We start from the raw sequence: 15480 nt of genomic DNA, 5'->3' as shown, positions 1-15480 counted from the left end.
ATTCCATACTGACCCTATCAGTAAAAGGAACACCAGAATAATTTAATGAAAAATGTTTTTGGCTTGACATAGGTATATATATTCAATTTATAGTGAAATAGGTATATGAACTAGTCAAGAACTCAACCAAACTTACAGGTCTTTTGCTTTTTATTTGGCTTAAGCAATACTTATTCTAAAAATTGTAAATAAAAACATAGTTACCAAGGCCACAAAACAATATTGCAAAAGATGATTCTAAAAAAAAGCAATGAATTTCATGCATCTACTGTAATGTATATTTTTATTTGTTGAATGAGTTAAAAAGTAACAGTACAGAGAGGAAGGAGAGTGCAATAGTAAATGCGGAAAACGCCTCCAATTGTTTGCCTCAACAATGGAATGGAACACAGACATGGAATGTGCAAAAAGAAAGTCAGAGACAATACAACTTTTAGAACTATGTATAATTATCTGGATTCTGAGGACAAGCAAGGTCTTTTGCCTTTCATTGTACCCCTATGCTTATGGGTAATTCTTTGGCTGACAGGTGACCAAGGGCCTCATATTACCCATCACTTGTTTACACACAAACCAGTTAATCTAATCCAGATTTTTTTTTTATGTTCTCAAATGATCACAATCTAATTTCAAGTGATCCTCTGTATAGCGAAATCTTACATATAACATCTTTGGAGCATTCATTCATCAAGTAAGTGCCACTTAACTAACATTTCTCAACCAACCATTCAATTTCAGAAGTAACGCAAGACATTTTTGGTCAAGTTACAAGGGAGAAGTGGTGCCTCTAAAGTGGGCTTGTAAAAACATAAAATGAGAGCTTTTACAGTAGGATTCCAAGCCTGGAATAAAACACAAAAGCAAAAACAGTACAACAACAAGGAATCCCTGACATGGATAAGGGGAAGCAAATAAGGAGCATGCTGCAAAACTGGGAATGGGATGGAATGTGCACAAGGCCACAGAGAGGTACAAAGAGACCAGCATAAAGTCAAGAAGATCTGGCTACATGTATACCCCATTACAGCACAGCATAGGTCAATTCCATCAGGAGGATAAATTGCTCAAGTCTAATTTGACTTAAAAGCCTCCATGCAAGCCTCTTCGTAATAAGCATTGGTCACAAAGGATACATAGATTATGATGCATTGAAATCCATGGCATGTCCAATAACAATGCATTACTTGGGTCTAGGGTGTCTAAGTAAACATCACTGGGTTGTCTTTACAGACAAGGAGGAGTGTGCGAATGGCAGTGTCAGTCAGTGTTAAAAACAGGTCCAGAGGATTAAACAACCCCATGGGTATGAGATAATGCACCTTTGCCCCAGATACTCTGTAAGACTATGGTCTCATCTTGATGTAGATAGAGTGATGTAGTGTAAAATTGTGCGATTGAAAAGATGCTGGTGTATGTGCATTATGTTGACCTCCCACTGCCATTGTAATCATGTGTTGGTGTTGTAACTGCACCTTGTCAGTGCTATATGTCGGTTCCATGTGATAGCATGGTAAGGCTTTAGTGCTGGGATGTGTGCGTGTTGTATTGCTATGAGATAAAGAAGCCATCTAGCTGGATTTCTTCATCTTAGCCACCGCTGGCCTCGACTTATTCAACACCACCGTGGCCTGAAAGAAAAGGACATCATTAAATTGCATTGAATGAAACATTTAAATAAGGGTACTTGAATTACTTGTAAGGACATTTTGATTCTTACCAAAAGTTCACAAACAACTATGCTTAGCTATAATTTCTTTTTACAGTCCAACGGCATACTCTGTCCACCAACTGTAATGGGCCTTGTCTCATGTCTCACCCACACCTACAATTCAAAAGATGTTCTCACCTGCTGCAGTATGACACCTGCCGTCTGGTCGATGGCTCCCCCCAGCCCCCGGTATTTTCCCGAATAGCGTATGAAGGCCCAGGTGAGCATGGCGACCATGGCCAGGCCCAAGACACAGTCACATGCAAAAGCAATGGTAGCCAGGCCGATGAAGAGCAATAGCCCTGACAGCACGTACAGGAAGCACACAAGGACAAACAGCACTGCAGGCGTCCGGAATGCAGTGAAGACATTCTTTGACTTTCAAAGAGAAATAAAATATTAATCAAAATGTTTATCTGAACTTCAATAATTCTACCTTTTATGTATCCACAGTAAATTTAAAATGGAAAATAAAATGTTTACTGACAAAAATGGATCTGGTGCCAAGTGATACCACTGGGTTGTGAGTCAGTCTCTCTTACCTCATTGTGCTTTCTGAAAGACTGCCACAGCTCTACCAACTCGGCCTCAAGCTGGTCTTGGTAGCGGTCACAGAACTCCTGTCCTCCCATCTTCTTAGTGGAGGAGAAGACATGGAGGGACTCCTGGAGGAAGAAGTGGTGCTTCTCCTCCAGAGAGGCAGGAGCCACATAGGGAAGGTCTCCCCCGCAGACCTTTAGGACGATAGAGAGATTAATACAGAATGCAAGGCCTTAAGAGTAAAGAGGAATTTTTCTTTCAGATGAAAAAAATGCACATAGATTTCTTTGCCAAGAACACAAACCCACCTTCTCCATGTTCTTGTAATACTGGTCTTTGGCTGCCGCCACGGCTGCCAGGTTGTTGGCCTCTGCTGTGGCCTTGTGTGAGAGAGATGCAATGTACATTTACTGGCAGTGGACTAGTGACATTCAACAAAAACTCAAGACTTAAGAACCTCAAATATGAACTTGTCTGTTGGAAGAGCAATACAGCATTTACATTACATCTCTCAAAGAGGTGTAATGCTGAAATCTAAGTGATAAATGGGTGTGTACCAGCAGCATGGACTTTGGATGTGGTAGGTCTTCACCCTGGTAGATCTTGATGTATGCCTGAAATCAAACATTCCACTGTCAAACACAACAATGATACAAACCTGGCAGTCAGGAACCTCAGAGGGCTAAAAACACAGTCTCACCTTGAAGAACTCCAGGAGGCCCCTGCAGGTGACTTTGTTGCCGTTGATCTCTTTCTCAGCCAGGTTGTCTGGATGCAGCAGTGTGGGGATGAGGTTGCGTAGCTCCTCTTTAAACTCTGGAGCCACATCTGACACACGTTTGAAACCGATTAAGTTCCTTCCTCAGACACTCAGGTGGATATCATTAGATGGATTAACAAGATGGACAAGGAGCAACCATACCACTAAGCTGGCCCTTGAAAGCGGGGCTGGTGGCCACCTTCAACCCAGGATGTGGTAGCAGGAAACAGTTGATGGAGGTGAAGCAGGAATGAATGTGTTCCCTCACTGTCTGTAGTTCCTCATGCTGGGTCTCTTTCACCTGCACAACATCACAAATACTGGTTACTATCACCAATGCACACTTAAACCTGGCAAAATGTACTCTCTCATCTTACACAGTGCAGCACCAACAACATTAAATGGTACCCTAAAAAGGGTCTAGTACCTGTAGACGTTTATCAAGGAACTCACTGCCTCCCTTCAGACCATATTTATATTCATAGGGAAAGCTCCAATCCCTGATTAGGAACATCAGAGACTGAGAAAATGGGAGAATGGAGCGACCAATATAATTAAAAACAAGGCACATATAATAATGCACTTTTAGTTAGCAAATATTATACCCTAAGCAGCAAGCAAAGTCAAAAGGAACTTAAAGATGATTGGTCTAAGATTCTTAATAACCAATTGCTTTGTATTTATAAGACTTTTGGTTCTCATACCTGAAATGGCTTCAGGAAGATTTCATCCATGGCGAGGCGTCCATACTCTGTAAACAGCTGGAAGAAGACAGAACATAAAGGATGTCCTTCATTATGCAGAGGAAATCAAATAATAAATGACAAAAATGTACTTTAGGTACATTCAAATTATCTGATTTTGAATGAGCACATTGATATCCAAAACCCGTGTCAGGTTTTTTAATTCCCTGATATTTCCATGCCTTTGGGGAGCAATGCTCTCAGGTTGTGGAACAGGTAGAACATGTTAGTCTGTCTGACACCAGACCATGTGGCACAATGGGAGCTGTGTACACACTGTTGGGTCTGAATACCCTGTTTATTTTTTAACTCTCATTGAGTCCAACATTTACAGTAGTTTTAGAACTCAGTTTTGAGCAATCAAGCTGATTGAGTCCTCTTGCTGCTTGGATTTGAAAAACAAATAGTTGCAATGGAAGGTGGTGGGGCTGGAGGGCTGTGTGTGTTTCAGTGAGAGACCCAGAGAACCAACCACTGTAAGAGCACAGCCCCTTTCATTATCGGAACATTACAGTGTCTCCCGAGAATCGAGTTAGCAAGAGTCTGTCGTTTCTGCCAGGCAAACATGTTACTGCTGAGGAAGACGGACCTGCAGCTGCTGCAGATCATCTTCCTGAATGTTCTGTGAGAGGTTGTAGATCTGCAAGAGAGAAACAATCACAACCATATTACAAACATGATTTTAAAAAGTAACACCAATTACAACAAATTACATGAGTGCATAGCAGACCACCTGTATTGAGCTGGTCATGGTACTGAGGGCAAAGATTGTGGCACAATCTTTCACGGTGGATTGGTTGTCAAATGCACCCTGGGTGTCCATCAGTAATACTGCCACCTATCGAGGGCAGAAATCAATGCATCAATCAAATGCATAATACCAACAAAAACATTACAATTTGCATACTTTTGTGTTCCAATGCACATATACATTTTTTGCACAATCATTCCAAGGAGCATAGTTTTGAATGTTGGAGTCAGTACCTCCATCCCATCACTCTTCTCCACCAGGAAGACCTCACTCCACAGCTGGATGCCGGTGGTCTCTGGCTCTGAGCCCCCCCTCCATTTAAACCCAGTCAGGGGCTCATCCTCCTGACCCAGCCACTCCTCACCATGCTTCTGGAGGAATACAGATGTCGCTACACATTACTGACTGGTCAGCAGCCCTGGGATTAAGTCTGATATCAGGAAACATTCACATCACAGGGAAAGATGGTATGTGACATAAAACGAATGACATACTGAACTTTGAACCAAGTGTGGCTGTACATGTTCCATTTTCAGAAACACTGACCTTCCTGTACATGTAGCGGAGCATGAAGTCCAGAATGAAGCTCTTGCCTTTCCGGAAGGCCCCGGCCACCGAGAGCACCACCACATGTTTATCCCGAACCTCCGGTGCAAGCAGAACCCGTCCTAAAGCCTCTGTATCCAAGGCAAAGGAGTGATCTTTCTTGCACACTGTCACAATCTGGACTGGACCTGGCTCACTGCCCATCGCTCCCTGTGGGTGACGGGACAGACATGACATTTTGACTTATATGTAGGTACTTATCTGAGGCGGGAATTGTTTCATGTTAGTGCCGGTTAGATGTAGGCCTGTCTCACATCAAGCTGATATCAACGCTGATGATACTGTATAATTACTGGGTATTACAACTCTGGTAACTTATGCCATTATATTTGGACATGTCATCTCACTCCTTGTATAAACAATTCAAGCTCAAACTGAAGCCATGAAAGACAGAGTAGCATAGAAATGTTATTCTCCCCCCCCCCACACGAGGAAAACCCAATGAAAAATGATTCATACAGAGATACTCTTTAAATCATTAGACAATGTTGGTCTATGTGCAGGACTGTGTCTAAGTAATGTGTGATACATCAACCCTGCTGAGAGCTAATGCACGCTCCACATCCACGCGGAGATTCCTTTAGCCCTCTCAATGAGGCTCTTTGTTGCAGTGCTAGTAGCCACCCTTGCTGAAAGGTGGGGAAAAGGCCAATAGGGCTATATCAATCAACACAACATTTCAATTCCTTACCTGGTTGGAAGCTAGATCAATATCCCACCTTACTAGACATTCTTAGTTCAGACTAAAATGAATGTGTTCACACACTATTACATTACTCCTGTCATAGACAAGATAGCCAATTAGCAATTATGACCGGTGCTCTGAAGGTGTGGTACCATGACTGTCTGACAGGCAGTGTACAGAGTAACAAACGCATATGCATGACTGAAACAGGTTTCGCTTATCTGTGTAACTAGCTAATAGTACAGAGAAAGGCACAAACAATTTCACACTCCTTTTATACTACTACCAGTCTAGACAACAGTTTATGCCTACTCTAAACCAATAACAATTTGATACATTGAAGGCATTAGTTGGCAAGTGAAATTATTCAGCAATCTAGCTAGTTGACACGGCATAGTACAATATTTTAGCTAACGTAACTGACCGCACGCTCAAATTAGCGATGCTTTTAGCTCGCCGAAAAAAGCAACTAGCTAACATAAACATTCTCACAATTGTTAACGACATTTTACTGTTCATGAACAGTCGTGATTTATTAACTGAAACACTGTTTTACCTTTGGTATCCCAAATAAGCGAATTTCACAGGAACAAGCTAGATAGCTATGAGTCAGAAAAATAACAACACTGCAACCATGAAAACTTTCCAACTACGAATTGTCACTTCCGTGTCCGATCGCCTTGTAGTTTTAGTGTTGATCAATGGTGTAATCCAGGGAAGTAGTTAAACTACATTTACAAAGATCCTCCAGGCAATAACAGTTGCGCTAATGATGATGGCAAATGTAGTTTTATCGAAGTGCTACGAACGCGGAATATAAAGTGTGGTTATGCCATCAACACCACACCCAAAATCGACTTTCCTACATAGCTATGATTTTTTCAACATGTTAATCTTGCGCTTTGGCTCTTAACATAATACCTAGACGGACACAAATAAAAATGTGCATTTATTTCGGTTACTTGTTATTTCCAGTCAAATGTCTCCCCACTAATTAGGGGTGTCAGTCTGCACATTGAATCCAAGGAATGCAAAGATCTTTAGAAATATACAATATATAAATATTTGATTCCTTGATAGATTCCCATAAAGTATTTGAAAAAGGTGTGCATGATAAAACGTTTGAACACAAAAAAATACGAACAGTTCCTATAAGAATTGAATTTATTGTTAATACAATTATGAAATGAAAAAAAAGAGTTGAATGAATGACAAATGTCTAATGTTTCTTTCTAAACATAGACATAGCCTATAAAATAAATTCTGCACAATAATAAGTGTTCAATAAAAGATGCACTTGGTAGAGATTATTATAAAATCAGATTCAGGATTCAGAATTGAACATACATTTCTTTGTCCCCTGAATCTGAGAGTGGATTAATTGGCAGTAGATTTCTAATGTTATCATTCATCTGTTGTATTCCATCAAAATATAGAGGCATTGATTCTTATCAGTACAGCGTCAATATTTTTCCTCCTCAATTTATACCAAAAGCATACGCCAATGTCTGGTATATGTCAATGAGTGTGGCGAGTGGCTTAAATGTGTTTACATGCATCAGGTAAGGTGGCTTGGACGTGCAATCATAGTAGCTACAGTATATCACTTTATGACAGCAAATCAAATCTCAGGCAGTGTCAAAATGTCAGCACACAGCAACGTATTGCCAATTTATATTACTCAGGTTACACATAATCTCCTTACATCACAGTCTACTTCAGTCTATTGGTCAATTTGTTTAGACCACACAGCATGTCCTTATCTGTAGATCAGTCTAATGTCCACTCCCTGCCAGGTCCAGAAGTGACCCAGCAGCCTCTTGGGCCTCAGCATCCAGCTGCAGGATCTCTACGGTCTCCAGATCCAGTTCAGTGTCCCCGGGCAGGACCAGATACTGGTACTGGTGATACTGGTAGTAGTGTAACTCTATGTAGCCACTGTCTGACAGGGGGTCTTTCTCCATCTCCTCACCAACCTCTTCCTCATATTCCATTGCCTCCATGTTGACCATCTCCTCATGGTCAGGGGTTAGAGGGCAAAGTGGATATAAGGAGAGAGGTGGGTTGTCTAAGGTCAAGGCTGGGGTAGAGGGGGAGGAGAGGAGGAGAGTTTGACAATGGGAATCTGTGTGAGAGAGACCCAAAATAGTTTGTATACTGCACATTGAAAAATGTGGCACATCAACATCCATGTGGTTGATGTGCAATTGTTTATAATAGTGTCCTATACAGTAGAACAATTGAACAGTTTAAAGAGATTACAGTAGGTCTGGGTTTTGCTAGGGACCTCACGATACGATATTATCATGATACTAAGGTAATAATGATACAATTGCAATTTTCACAATTCTATATGTATTGTGATTCAATTCTGCATTTTATTGCAATTTGATGTTCCAAACATGTTCCTCACAAAACAGTGCATTTGGATAGTAGTCAGACCCCTTGACTTTTTCCACATTAAAGTTACGTTACAGCCTTATTCTAAAATGAGATAGCCTTATTCTCCAGAGATGTTTGATCGGGTTCAAGTCAGGGCTCTGGCTCGGCCACTCAAGGACATTCAGAGACTTCTCCTGAAGCCACTTCTGCGTTGTTTTGGCTTTGTGCTTAGGGTCGTTGTCCGATTGGAAGGTGAACCTTCGCCCCAGTCTGAGGTCCTGAGTGCTCTGGAGCAGGTTTTCATCAAGGATCTCTCTGTACTTTTCTCTGTTCATTGTTCCCTCAATCCTGACTAGTCTCCCAGTCCCTGCCACTGAAAAACATCCCCACAGCATAATGCTGCCACCGCCATGATTCACCGTAGGGATGGTTCCAGGTTTCCTCCAGACATGACGCTTGGCATTCAGGCCAAGTAGTTCAATCTTGGTTTCATCAGACCAGAGAATCTTATTGCTCATGGTCTAAGAGTCCTTTATGGGGCTTTTGGCAAACTCCAAGCGGGCTGTCATGTGCCTTTTACTGAGGAGTGTCTTCCGTCTGGCCACTCTACCATAAAGGCCTGATTGGTGGAGTGCTGCAGAGATGGTTGTCCTTCTAGAGGGTTCTCCCATCTCCACAGAGGAACTATGGAGCTCTATCAGACTGACCCTTGGGTTCTTGGTCACCTCCCTGACCAAGGCCCTTCTCCCCGATTGCTCAGTTTGGCCGGGTGGCCAGCTCTAGGAAGAGTCTTGGCGTTCCAAACTTCTTCCATTTAAGAATGGTGGAGGCCACTGTGTTCTTGGGGACCTTCAATGCTGCAGAAATGTTTGGTTACCCTTCCCCAGATCTGTCTCTTTACACATTCATGTCTCTGAGCTTTGAGGAGAATTCATTTGACCTCATGGCTTGGTTTTTGCTCTGACATGCACTGCCAACTGTGGGACCTTATATAGAGAGCTGTGTGCCTCTCCAAATCATGTCCAATCAATTGAATTTACCACAAGTGGACTCCAATCAAGTTGTAGAAACATCTCAAGGATGATATATGGAAACAGGGTGCACCTAAGCTCAATTTTGAGTCTCATAGCAAAGGGTCTGAATACTTATGTAAATAAGATGCTGAGGCCCAAGAGGATGCTGGGTCACTTCTGGACCTGGCACGTGGTGGACATTAGACTGATCTACAGATTTAGAAAGAAACATACCTGTCTATATAAAGGTCCCACAGTTGACAGCGTATGTCAGAGCAGAAACTACACCAGGAAGTCCAAGGAACTTTCTGTAGATCTCTGAGATAGAATTGTGATGAGGCATCCATCTGGGGAAAGGTATAAAACTATTTCTAGAGTGTTGAAGGTTTCCAAGAGCTCAGTGGTCTCCATCATTGGAAAATGGAAAACAATATTGAACTACACAGACTCTGCTTAGAGCTGGCCATCCAACCAAGGAACTGGGAAAGAAGAACTACACAGTTAATTGGCTGAGAAGGGAGAACCCACAAAAAGGACAACAGTCTCTACAGCACTTCACCCAATCTGGGATTTTTGGGAGAGTGGGCAGACGGAAGCCACTCCTAAGAAAAAGGCACATGTCAGCCTGCCTAGAGTTTGCAAAAAGGCAGATGGAAGACTCAAAGCAAAAAAATATTTGGTCTGATGAGACTAAGATGGAACTCTTTGGCCTGAATGCAAAGCGCTATGTCTGGAGAAAACCAGGCACAGTTCATGACCCATCTAACACCATCCCTACCATGAAGCATGATGGTGGCAGCATCATTCTATGGGAATGCTATTCAGCGGCAGGGACTGTGAGACTGGTAAGGATAGAGGGAACAATGAATAGAGCCTAATACAGGCATATCCTTGATGAGAACCTGCTTCAGAGTGCAAACGACCATAAATCTTTGCCCCAGTCTAAATTCCAACAGGACAATGACCCCAAGCATACAGCCAAAGCAACGCTGGAATAGCTTAAGAAACATAATGTTAAAGTCCATGAGTGGTCCAGCCAAATCCCAGACTTGAATCCTATTGAAAATCAATGGAAAGACTTGAAGATTGCTGTTCACCACCACTCCCCTTCTAACTTAAGAGCTTGAGAAACTCTGAAAGGAGTAATGGGATAAAATCCCCAAATCCAGATGTGCAAAGCTGATACAAACATACCCAAGACGACTCAAAGCTGTAATCCCCTCAAAGTATGACACAGGGGTGTTATTACTTATGGAAAAAATATATTTCTGTATTTCATTCTCAATCAATTTGCCCAACTTTTAAAAAAACACGTTTTCACTCTGTCATTATGGGATATTGTGCTTAGATTGGTACTGTTTATCTCACCTGTCAAAAGTTTGGACACACCTACTCATTCAAGGGTTTTTCTTTATTTTTGACTATTTTCTACAATGTAGAATAATATTGAAGACACAAAACTATGAAATAACACATGTAGTAACCAAAAACAAGGTAAATTAAAATATATAAATATATATTTTAGATTATTCAAAGTAGCCACCCGTTGCCTTGACAGCTTTGCACACTCTTGGCATTCTCTCAACCAGCACCTTGAGGTAGTCACCAGGAATGCTTTTCCAACCGTTTAAAGGAGTTCCCACATATGCTAAGCACTTGTTGGTTGCTATTCCTTCACTCTGCGGTCCAACTCATCCCAAATCATCTTAATTGGGTTGAGGTCAGGTGATTGTGGAGGCCAGGTCATCTGATGCAGCACTCCATCACTCTCCTTCTTGGTCAAATAGGCCTTACACAGCCTGGAGGTGTGTTGGGTCATTGTCCTGTTGGGAAACAAATGAAAGTCCCACTAAGCTCAAACCAGATGGGATGGCGTAACGCATAATTCTGTGGTAGCCATACTGGTTAAGTGGGACTTAAATTCTAAATAAATCACTGACAGTGTCACCAGCAAAGCATCCCCACACCTCCTCCTCAATGCTTCACGGCGGGAACCACACATGCGGAGATCATCTGTTCACCTAATCTGCATCTCACATAGACAGCGGTTGGAAGCAAAAATATCAAATTCGGACTCATCAGACCAAAGGACAGATTTCCACCAGTCTATTGTTCGTGTTTCTTGGCCCAAGCAAGTCTCTTCTTCTTATTGGTGTCCTTTAGTAGTGGTTTCTTTGTAGCAATTCAACCATGAAGGGTTGATTCACGCAGTCTCCTATGAAAAGTTGATGTTGAGATGTTTCTGTTACTTGAAATCTGTGAAGCATTTATTTAGGCTGCAATTTCTGAGGCTGGTAACTCTAATGAACTTATCCTCTGCAGCAGAGGTAATTCTGGGTCTTCCAATCCTGTGGCGGTCCTCATGAGAGCCAGTTTCATTATAGCTCTTTATGGTTTTTGTAACTGCACTTGAAGAAACTTTTTAAAAGTTCTTGAAATGTTCCAGATTGACTGACCTTCGTGTCTTAAAGTAATGATGGACTGTCGTTTCTCTTTGCTTATTTGAGCTGTTCTTGCCATAATATAAGGACTTGATCTTTTACCAAATAGGGCTATCTTCTGTAAACCACCCCTACCTTCTCACAACACAACTGATTGGTTCAAATGTATTAAGGAAATAAATTCCACAAATTAACAAGGCACACCTGTTAATTGCATTCCAGGTGACTACCTCATGAAGCTGGTTGAGAGAATGCCAAGAGTGTGCATAGCTGTCATCAAGGCAAAGGGTGGCTACTTTGAAGAATCTCAAATCTCAAATACATTTTGATTTGTTGATTACTACATGATACCATTTGTTTGATTTCATAGTTTTGATGTCTTTACTATTATTCTACAATGTAAAAATAAAGAAAAACCCTGGAATGAGTAGGTGTGGCCAAACTTTACTGGTACTCATATATAAACACAAATCAATACTTGGAGTCAAAGTATCGATATAATATCATCCAAAATAACATTGCAAAATATAACTATCAATTTATTCCACCCATCACTACATTACAGTGTATACCCTGTAGACAATCTAAGTGGAATGTAGGGAGTTACTGGCCTTGGCCAAAACCAGTTTTACATAAGCACTGCACTAAAAGAGAGTGACATAAAGAACTGAGCCAGCGTGTTGCTATGGCTATAGGTTGCCAAGGCAATAGAAGCTTGTTGTCAAGACAACAGCACACAAACTCACCAACCATGTAACAATGCAGAGAAAGGATTAGGGGGAGGAAAAAAAAAGAAAAAAATCGGCAGACGAGTTAAGGAGTAATAGATAGATCAATTGTTCCTCAATTGAAAATAAGTATTTAGATTAAACTATGAATGAAAAATTAAGAGGAAACTGACATCTTAAAAAAAACATTTGTAAGAGGCATTACAATACTGTCAGGGGCTGTAGTTTACCCCAAAGTTCAGCATGGTTATCAAGATCTAAGAGGCTGATATGCTTAGTGATGGAGGAGGGCTAACCTGAGATCTCCACAGTGTCACACACCACAGATACTTCGTAATCAGCTCCCTCCAACCTGCTCCACGGACACACAGGACAGAGAGGGATGACAAATACAGTTAGTTGGACTACTGGTAAGGTTCTGACTGGGCTGTGATAAGTCTACTACTGCAAGACATATCATTAACTGACATTCATTAACCAACAAGTCTTTGGGCAAATTGGTCATGATATTTAACACTGAACTAAACTGCAAATGTGTTTGTTCATACTCACAACGCAGGGTTGTTTAGTAAGTTACTGTTGGTGCTGTGGTAATAATGCGCTTTCCTGAGCACCTCCAGAAGAGCATGTCGATATTCTGGACACACACACCACAGTGAGCCCTTCCCCACAAACTGAAAAAGAAATCATACATAATCTTCAATATCACTAAACACCATAATTTCAAACCAAAATCTAGACCATGCAAACTGACACATTGAAAACCAGTGAACACATCTCACCTGGCTCTTGTCCCTGTGAATCCGACGGAAGCTCTTACTCAGAGACAGGTTGTGTCGAACAGAGTTTCTCCATCCCCCAGGTGCTGCTCTGTAGTAGGGGAAGCTGTTCACTATCCATTCATAGATACCCTTTACTGGGAGCCTCTTGTCTGGCGAGTCCTCTATCGCCATGAAGATTAGACTACTAAAGGAGTAAGGGGGCTTGGATGGAGAGGGAGGAAGGTGTGGGGTAGGTATGCGATCCTGGGGCTCCAGCTGAGGCAGTGGTGTTGTTTTGGGCAGGGGCTGCAGGGGAAGCAAGTTGCCTCTTTGATGCAGCCAGTTGAGGCAGGTCAAGTCATCTTCGTCAGATGTGGTTAGAGAGTTTATGCAGTGTAAGTTTTGTCCATCAAGAAACAAAGGTGGGGACAAGGTGTGTAAAAGAGGGGAGAGAGGTTGAGTCTTGAGGTGAACTGAAGCTGGGGCTGTGGGACAAAGTGAAGTAGGGGATGGCGGGATCGATAGAGGAGACAGAGGGAGTGAAACATGAACAGTGGAAGAAGTTTGCAAAAGAGAGGAAGAGAAAGGCAGGCAGTGGTAGAGAGTGGCGGGATAAGGAAGAGATATAGGGAGGAGTGGTAGTGTGTGAGAGTCACTCTCCATCTCTCTCCCAGCAGCAGACTTCTTATACACTCATTCAATAGTTGATCTGATGGGCAAAGCAGAGCAGACAAACATTATTTCAATGGCATGGTGAAAAATTCAGCTCAAGTTGATGGCAATGCATTTACACAATTAGAAAAATGTAGACAAACCCAATTTATAATAGCCTTAGCAGATCAGATGGTAGACCAGATCAGTCTACTGGTTCCCAACCTGGAGTACATGCACCCCTGGAGGGGGTACCGAGTGGCACAGCGGTCTAAGGCACAGCATCACAGTGCTTGAGGCGTCACTACAGACCCGGGTTCGACCCTGGCGTGACTGGGAGACCCGTGAGGTTGCGCGTCGTCCTGTGGTGGGCCGGGCACATGGTACGCTGTCACTGTCGACAGGTGTTTTCTCCGACACATTGGTGCGGCTAGCTTCCAGGTTAAGCGTGTATTGTGTCAAGAAGCAGTGCGGCTTGGCTGGGTCGTGTTTCAGAAATGGGACAAGACTAAATTGGATACCACGAAATTGTGGAGAAAAAAAGCGGTATATATGTTTTTTTTAATGTATTTTTATGTATTGCGGCGGGCCGTACTTCCCTCCCCTTGCTATAGGTTGTACTTGGGAAGACTCAAAAGACCATAGGCCTACAGGTAAAATGCACACGAGGAAGTACTCCGGACTGAGCAAAATGTGATTCGGGGTACAGTAACCAAAAAAGGTTGGGAATCACCTTTTGAATTAAAAAAAAACCAAACAATCGCTCTTCAAAAACTTCACTGTGCACTCCCTGCACAAAGAACCTTCATTTGGTAAGAGTAAAACAATACATTAGCTAACAAGTTAAAGATTAAGACAAAAGTCTGAACAAAGTCCTCCCCATTTCACTTCTGTAACGGATAAATGATTTAGCTATAAACTAAGTTACTCGCTAGCAGACAGCTAGCAAATAGGCATTGGACAGGTGCATTCATAAAATCATTTTGATTGGAAAACAACTTTTCACAAGGGTAAATTGAACATTCTGCCCATAAAGTCTCATGGTGCTCAACAAAGCTGCTCAATGTGCTCATACTTCGGAAAATGGCGGTAGAATATAAAGTTACATTTAGCACCATCAGTCAAGCAGTCTTTTGTCAAATACCCCTCTGGAGCAGAAATACTTGAGAATAAAAATAGACAATGCATGTCTTACCTATAAAGCAACGTAAATAGTTGTCAGGGGATATTAGTAAAAGGCTTGAGTCATGCTAAATCTCCCATTCAACGGTTTAAAATATTGTCCGAGAACCATACAAAGAATCTAAATCTAATTCCCGACTATCCGCGATCTCTTCCAGGGTTCCCTTGGAAACCAAAAGGACGCTTTGTAGATTGCACGCCGCCTGCGCGTTCTCGCCTTAAAGATACAGTTCTGTCTTTTGCCAACAAATTCTTTATTTTACTAGGCAAGTCAGTTAAGAACAAAATGTTTATTTACAACGGACGGCCTGCCTCAGCCAAATCCTAACGACGCTGGGCCAATTGTGCGCTGCCCTATGGGACTCCCAATCACAGCCGGTTGTGATACAGTCTGGAATCAAACCAGTCTGTAGTGACACCTCTAGCACTGTGATGCAGTGCCTTAGACCGATGCGTCACGAAGGGAGCCCCTAAATTCAGGATGATCCAACTGAGTGACAGACATTGTTTCCTTTTAAACATTACATTC

The 15480-nt window shown here is 42.1% G+C and overlaps 2 protein-coding genes across 4 annotated transcripts; both read right to left on the bottom strand.

Moving 5' to 3' along the window:
- Positions 1 to 132: 132 nt before the first annotated feature.
- Positions 133 to 6467, bottom strand: LOC139366250 (atlastin-3-like). 2 transcript variants are annotated; one of them, XM_071103521.1, is made up of 14 exons: positions 6350 to 6467; positions 5049 to 5258; positions 4736 to 4873; positions 4485 to 4589; positions 4341 to 4391; positions 3713 to 3769; positions 3436 to 3528; positions 3171 to 3309; positions 2949 to 3076; positions 2806 to 2862; positions 2557 to 2628; positions 2251 to 2442; positions 1847 to 2086; positions 133 to 1628 (listed from the first exon to the last, which is right to left on the bottom strand). In XM_071103521.1, the coding sequence occupies exons 2-14, from the start codon at positions 5250 to 5252 to the stop codon at positions 1569 to 1571; spliced, it is 1536 nt and encodes a 511-aa protein (XP_070959622.1). In that variant the 5' UTR covers positions 5253 to 5258; positions 6350 to 6467; the 3' UTR covers positions 133 to 1568. The 2 variants fall into 2 exon arrangements, with proteins under 2 accessions (XP_070959622.1, XP_070959623.1); XM_071103522.1 differs by having other exon boundaries at positions 4736 to 4870; positions 6350 to 6440.
- Positions 6468 to 7041: 574 nt separating this feature from the next.
- LOC139365970 (forkhead box protein N2-like) lies at positions 7042 to 15289 on the bottom strand. 2 transcript variants are annotated; one of them, XM_071103039.1, is made up of 4 exons: positions 13140 to 15289; positions 12910 to 13031; positions 12654 to 12709; positions 7042 to 7918 (listed from the first exon to the last, which is right to left on the bottom strand). In XM_071103039.1, exons 1-4 carry the CDS (start codon positions 13779 to 13781, stop codon positions 7569 to 7571), a joined length of 1170 nt encoding a protein of 389 aa, XP_070959140.1. In that variant the 5' UTR covers positions 13782 to 15289; the 3' UTR covers positions 7042 to 7568. The 2 variants fall into 2 exon arrangements, with proteins under 2 accessions (XP_070959140.1, XP_070959141.1); XM_071103040.1 differs by having other exon boundaries at positions 7042 to 7873.
- Between the last annotated feature and the right edge of the window lie 191 nt (positions 15290 to 15480).

The sequence above is a fragment of the Oncorhynchus clarkii genome, chromosome 14, assembly GCF_045791955.1.
Source record: "Oncorhynchus clarkii lewisi isolate Uvic-CL-2024 chromosome 14, UVic_Ocla_1.0, whole genome shotgun sequence".
Taxonomy (NCBI): domain Eukaryota; kingdom Metazoa; phylum Chordata; class Actinopteri; order Salmoniformes; family Salmonidae; genus Oncorhynchus; species Oncorhynchus clarkii.
This window is presented reverse-complemented; position numbering and strand designations above follow the sequence as displayed.